Raw genomic sequence first — 7,196 nt, forward strand, 5'->3', positions numbered from 1 at the left:
CATCTGCCAGGATAATGTGGCAAATCTTTTTAAAATTCCAATTAGCCTATAAACCAGAAACAGCGAGCAAATATGCTTCCCTGGCCACGTGAGACCATGTGTCCTTGACGTCTCCATCGCTTTAAATGTAGACAAGAATGTGGGTGATGGAAACATTACCCATGTATGAATACATTTGGGAGGATACATCCATTATTCTTTAGGACACGGGTGCTATTTATGTAACTGGGTGGAACAGAATGTTGGAATCTGCTAATTAAGGCCACATATATATTTTCACATATATTTTAATGATGAGGGTGAAAAAATCGTGTCTGTTATAAACACAGTATATTAATTTTGCTGTAACAATGGGGTTGGACTTAATCCTTATATGTATTCTGAGTCAGAGATAATAAAGCATTTCTATCGCCCTGTTATCCCAGGGAAAATTGCCTAGTTTATGATGGTTTCAGATATTCTAAGCTATTTCCCTGAGCTGCATTTTATGAAGCACATAGCTATTAAAATCATAATGTCCATTATTAGAACTGTAGTACAGCCTGAAAAGAGATTGTTCTTATACAAATGCGTAAAACAGTTCTATAGGCTGGCTAGTCCATCACTTGTCTTTTGAAATATTTCAAGAAGCAAAGCAATCTATTTCTGAATACTGACATTTCCCAGTAATTCTTGCTTTTCCATGGTTTGTTGTAGTGCAAACAACACTGGAATTAGTATATTTGGAATTTCTAATCCCAGTGCGCTCATTACTGTTGTATGAATTTTAGAAATCATGTGGTTTCCTCAGCTATAAAAAGTCTTCCCTGCCTCAGTGTTATTGTAAGATTCAAAATAAGTCAACATGAAAAGGATCTTTGAAAAAGTTTTAAAACGTTCCAACAGTAAAAGTCATTTTTATTATCATGACTGTATGAAGTAGGAGAATTGCCTGCATTAAATTAAGAGGTAGAATTATACATTAAAAAAGGAGAACAAAAAGATCTCTCAGCAGTGCTTGGAGCACTGATTTGATGCTAGATTAGGCAGCTATTGTTTAATCAGTAGGATTATTGTTCCTGATGATCTGCCTCCTTCCTGGGGCTGGAACAGAGGCTGAGCCAATACCCAACCTGCAGCCAAACTCCTTTCAGCTTCAACTCCGGAGGCGTGCTTTAATCTGCAGCCTACCTGAACATGGGCAATAAGGAGTTACATTGGAATAGGAGGCTATATTCCAATTAACAACATAATCAACCTGCATTATCCATGAATTGAAAATAAGATGAGTTGTATCTTTTTTTTAATTCCTGAAGTCTTGTGATTTGGCATGCTTCAGAGCCCAAAACGCCACATCCTCCCACATGTAACATCACTGAGCACTGTGAGGCAGAGGAAACCCTGTGAAACTGCAGGTAATTAGCAAAGCAGATGATTCACCTGCAGACGTCCAAGAATTTACTGTGACAATCATATCTGAAGACATGGGCTCGATATCAGTTTACTTCTGCACACCTTTTGGCCTAGCAATTTATTTCTAGGAATCTGTCCTAACAAAACACTTCTGTATGTGCACAAGGATGTATGTGCAAGGACGTTCAGGAAGTCATTTTACTTTTTTAAAAATTTATTTAATTTAATTAATTAATTAATTTATTTTTAACATCTTTATTGCAGTATAATTGCTTTACAATGGTGTGTTAGTTTCTGCTTTATCACAAAGTGAATCAGTTATACATACACATATGTCCCCATATCTCTTCCCTCTTGGCCCCCTTTTTTTTTTAACATCTTTATTGGAGTATAATTGCTTTACAATGGTGTGTTAGTTTCTGCTTTATCACAAAGTGAATCAGTTATACATACACATATGTCCCCATATCTCTTCCCTCTTGGGTCTCCCTCCCTCCTACCCCTCTAGGTGGTCACAGGCACCGAGCTGATCTCCCTGTGCTATGCGGCTGCTTCCCACTAGCTATCCATTTTACATTTGGTAGTGTATATATGTCCATGTCACTCTCTCACTTTGTCACAGCTTACCCCTCTGTTTGACTTATTTCACTTAGCATAATGCCCTCCAAGTCCATCCATGTTGCTGCAAATGGCAAAATTTCATTCTTTTTTATGGCTGAGTAGTATTCCATTGTGTGTATATACCACATCTTCTTTATCCATTCATCTGTTGATGGAGACTTGGGTTACTTCCATATCTTGGCAATTGTAAATAATGCTGCTATGAACTTTGGGGTACATGTACATTTTCAAATTAGTGTTTTTGGTTTTTTAGTTTACATATCCAGGGGTGGAATTGCTGGGTCATATGATAGTTCTATTTTTAGTGTTTTAAGGAACTTCCATACTGTTCTCCATAGTGGCTGTATCAATTTATATTCCCACCAACAGTGCAAGAGGGTTCCCTTTTCTCCACACCCACTCCAGCATGTATTGTTTGTAGATTCTTTGATGAGGGCCATTCTGATCGGTGTGAGATGATATCTCATTATAGTTTTGATTTGCATTTCTCTAATGATTAGTGATGTTGAGCATCCTTTCATGTGTTTGTTGGCAATCTGTATATCTTCTTTGGAGAAATGTCTATTTAGGTCTTCTGCCCATTTTTGGATTGGGTTATTTGTCTTTTTTGATATTGAGCTGCATGAGCTGCTTGTAAATTTTGGAGGTTAATGCTTTGTCAGTTGCTTCATTGGTAAATAATTTCTCCCATTCTGAGGGTTGTCTTTTTGTCTTCTTTAGGTTTTCCTTTGCTGTGCAAAAGCTTTTAAGTTTCATTAGGTCCCGTTTGTTTATTTTTGTTCTTATTTCCATTTCTCTAGGAGGTGGGTCAAAAAGGATCTTGCTGTGATTTATGTCATAGAGTGTTCTGCCTATGTTTTCCTCTAAAGAGTTTTATAGTCTCTGGCCTTACATTTAGGTCTTTAATCCATTTTGAGTTTATTTTCTGTATGGTGTTAGGGAGAGGGTTCTAATTTCATTCTTTTACATGTAGTCCAGTATTCCCAGCACCACTTATTGAAGAGTCTGTCTTTTCTCCACTGTATACTCTTCCCTCCTTTATCAAAAATAAGTGACCAGGTGCTGGGGCCCCAGCTCCATGCGGCCTGGTCACACTCAGGGGCAGTCTTTGCTCCACCTCCCCCGTGTTTTCCGGGGGCCTGCGTAGGCCCCGCTCCTGTCCATGGAAGGCGGAAATGGCTGCAGTGTCCGGCTTCTCGTGAAGGGGTCTAATCCTCGCCACCATGTCCCAGGCCTTCGAGATGCAGCCGCAGGACGGCGGCCCCTGGGTGGCCCTGGTGCCGGGGGAGACGGTGATCGGCCGCAGACCGCTGCTGGGAATAACAGATAAGAGAGTGTCCAGAAGACATGCCATTCTTGAAGTGGTGGGTGGTGAGCTTCGAATCAAACCAATACATACAAATCCATGCTTTTATCAGTCTTCTGAGAAAAGCCAGCTCTTACCATTGAAGACAAATCTATGGCACTGGTTGAAGCCTGGAGATAGTTTTCTTTATTAGTTGACAAATACGTTTTCTGTGTTTTGTCTACACATTCTGAAACGGAAGTGGAATGTACTTTAAGAAACAGTCAAATACTTGATGAAGATGATATATTGAATGAAACACCAAAATCTTCCTCGACTGATTTGCCTGATGAGACACCTGGTGCCCCACAGCTGGAAAGAAGCACAGAAATAGGAAAGACCCAGACCGCTGCAAATAGTGTGTCTTTCCTAGATGAAAGTAGAGACTTGAGTAAGCAACAGCCAAACCCTTCCCAGAGGAAAAGAATCCTTCCAGCGTGGATGTTAACAGAAAATCTAAGTGATCAGAATCTCTCAGTACCAGTCATCAGTGGAGATAATAATGTAATCTGGGAAAGTGGAAAAGAAGGAATCTGCAAAGACAAAACCCAAGTAAACATCACACAGCAAGGAAGAAAGCGATTAATTTCATCAGGAAGTACAGAAAGTATATCAGCAGAGCAAGACACAGGAAAAAGGTGCAAAAATGCTGATGAGGAAGAGTCTATCATTTCATCCAAGGAAATGTCACAGTCATTTTCTGCAATCACGTTAGATAACACGGAGGTAAATAACATGAAGACTAATGCACAGAGAAATGAAATCCCAGTAGAGGAACTTGGTAAGGTTCCTGAACATAAAATCACCACTAAGGGAAAACCAAATAAAGACAGCAAGGCGAGGAGTTGTTCTGAGAGTTGTTTGAGTGCCCAAGGCAAGTCCTTTCATGACGAGCCTGAAAGATCTCATCCTGAGTCTGGCTCTGATCCCTCCAATCCTGAAACTTTGCATGCAAAGGCAGCTGATTCAGTTCCACAGGGTTCTGAAGAAAATAAGGTCAAGAGGACATCCTGCATGTATGGGGCAAACTGCTACAGGAAGAATCCTGTCCATTTTCAACACGTCAGTCACCCTGGTGATAGTGATTATGGAGGTGTACACATCACGTGTCAACGTGAGGCTGATGACCAGCCCGGATGTCCCTATGGAGCATCTTGTTATAGTTGATCGGTGTTCTTTGGAGAGACATGACTTTCATGCTTTTGTCTTTGGATTCTAGAAGAGCCTTAGAAGTATCCTTTTAGATATTACACACACACACACAATTTGATATTTTGTGTTATATACTTTATATACTAATTTACCTCATATATTTATATATGTGATATATGGCATTGACACTTTAGAAATACAGTATATTGTATTATATTTTATTTGTCTCTTACTGCCTTTCTGTAGAATGTCAGTCATGAGGGCAGCACTTTATCTGGTTCATCACTCTGTCTTTGCATCTAGAATCATGCTTGGCATGGAGTAGGCACTCAGTAAATGTAATTAAAAAGCAAATGATTTGTACAGCATGGTGACCATAGTTAACAGCAACAGCAATAACAAAGCAAATGCTTTTCAATAAGAGGTTTACTGCTAATTTTATTCATAGGTTAGTGAGTGCTCTAGTTTAATTTAAATAGTCCTATTCCTTTTCAGTGATTGTCAAACTAGATCTTATATTTGCTTTCTTTCTCCCCGCCCCCCTTTTTTTTTCTTAAGGAAGAATCCCCAGCACAGGATAGAATATAGACATAGTACATTTCCAGGTTAGGTGCTAGTCATATTTATTTCAGAAACATGCCTCCTGAGATTATTCCCACGATTCAGGAAATTATGAAATAATTCAGATCAACAGGTGCATTGATTCAGAGCATTTTCCAATGAGAAACATTTCAGATGAAGATGACAATGTTGGTCAACCCAGTGAGTACAACCTGAATGACAGCGTTATAGATGATGAGGAAGAAGAATATGAGCCAACAGATGAAGATTCCGACTGGGAACCAGGAAAGGAAGACCTAGAAAAGGAAGATATGGAAGGGCTTTTGAAAGAAGCGAAAAAGTTTATGAAAAGAAAAAAGTAACTCTTCTCTGCAGTAATATATGGCTCATATTTACCATTTCTTTGTGGAAAAATAATTCAGGAACTAAGGAAGCACTTAAATGATAATTGTTTTCCTTCTTTTTATAGTTATGACTTTACTATTGACTCTTTACAAGTGAAACACTGAAATGTCAGCCTTCAGTGTAGTGGATGGAATTTGTTTTGTTGCTTTGCTTTTTCTATCCTATTTAAAGCATCTGGAAGTAATAAGCAGACAGAGGGTTAAAAAGTAATAATTGATACTTTTCATGTACTTTGTGTGTTTATAATAAAAGTAAAAGCCATAGGTTGCACAAACACACACACACAAATAAGTGACCATATGTGTGTGGGTTTATCTCTGGGCTTTCAATCCTGTTCCATTGAGCTATATTTCTGTTTTTGTGCCAGTACCATACTGTCTTGATTACTGTAGCTTTGTCTGAAGTCAGTGAGCCTGATTCCTCCAGCTCCGTTTTTGTTTCTCAAGATTGCTTTGGCTATTTGGGGTCTTTTGTGTTTCCATACGAATTGTGAAATTTTTTGTTCTAGTTCTGTGAAAAGTGCCATTGGTAGTTTGATAGGGATCTAGATATTTTATTCTTTTTGTTGCAGTGGTAAATGGGAGTGTTTCCTTAATTGCTCCTTCAGATTTTTCAACGTTAGTGTATAGGAATGCAAGAGATTTCTGTGCACTAATTTATTATCCTGCTACTTTACCAAATTCATTGATTAGCTCTAGTAGTTTTCTGGTAGCATCCTTAGGATTCTCTATGTATAGTATCATGTCATCTGCAAACAGTGACAGCTTTACTTCTACTTTTCCAATTTGGATTTCTTTTTCTTCTCTGACTGCTGTGGCTAAAACTTCCAAAACTATGTTGAATAATGGTGAGAGTGGGCAACCTTGTCTTGTTCCTGATCTTAGTGGAAATGGTCTCAGTTTTTCACCATTGACAGTGATGTTGGCTGTGGGTTTGTCATATATGGCCTTTATTATGTTGAGGAAATTTCCCTCTGTGCCTACTTTCTGGAGGGTTTTTATCAAAAATGGGTGTTGAATTTTGTCAAAAGCTTTATCTGCATCTATTGGAGATTACCTAGGGCAGAAGCATCGCCTCCAGCAGCCCTTGGTTCTGACAACTCATTCAAGTGCCAGGATACTTTACACACATAACCTGCTTAATTAATTCTAAGAACCCACAGAAAGAGTGGCTTTTAATGTCATTTTACAAGTGTGGGGATTGCAGTTCATTTTTTTTTTTTTTGTGGTACGCAGGCCTCTCACTATTGTGGCCTCTCCCGTTGCGGAGCATAGGCTCCGGACACACAGGCTCAGCGGCCATGGCTCATGGGCCTAGCCGCTCTGAGGCATGTGGGATCTTCCCAGACTGGGGCACGAACCCGCGTCCCCTGCATCGGCGGGCGGACTCTCAACCAATGGGCCACCAGGGAAGACCTGTTGGAAGATTTTTAATCACAGTTTCAATTTCAGTGATTGTGATTGGTCTGTTCATATTTTCTATTTCTTCCTGGTTCAGTCTCGGAAGGTTGTGCATTTCTAAGAATTTGTCCATTTCTTCCAGGTTGTCCATTTTATTGGCATATAGTTGCTTGTAGTAATCTCTCATGATTCTTTGTATTTCTGTAGTGTCAGTTGTTACTTCTTCTTCATTTCTAATTCTACTGATTTGAGTCTTCTCCCTTTTTTTCTTGATGAGTCAGGCTAATGGTTTATCAATTTTGTTTATCTTCTCAAAGAAC

At 39.2% G+C, this 7,196-nt stretch overlaps 1 protein-coding gene across 1 annotated transcript; it reads left to right on the forward strand.

Annotated features, from left to right (window-relative positions):
- The first annotated feature begins 3,236 nt into the window (after positions 1-3,236).
- LOC112064821 (aprataxin and PNK-like factor) lies at positions 3,237-5,435 on the forward strand. The gene is given in 4 exon segments (XM_028491836.1): positions 3,237-3,495; positions 3,498-4,530; positions 5,069-5,103; positions 5,219-5,435. Coding segments are annotated over 4 exon segments (1,542 nt in total). The 3' UTR covers positions 5,434-5,435.
- Positions 5,436-7,196: the final 1,761 nt, after the last annotated feature.

The sequence above is a fragment of the Physeter macrocephalus genome, chromosome 7, assembly GCF_002837175.3.
Source record: "Physeter macrocephalus isolate SW-GA chromosome 7, ASM283717v5, whole genome shotgun sequence".
NCBI lineage: Eukaryota > Metazoa > Chordata > Mammalia > Artiodactyla > Physeteridae > Physeter > Physeter macrocephalus.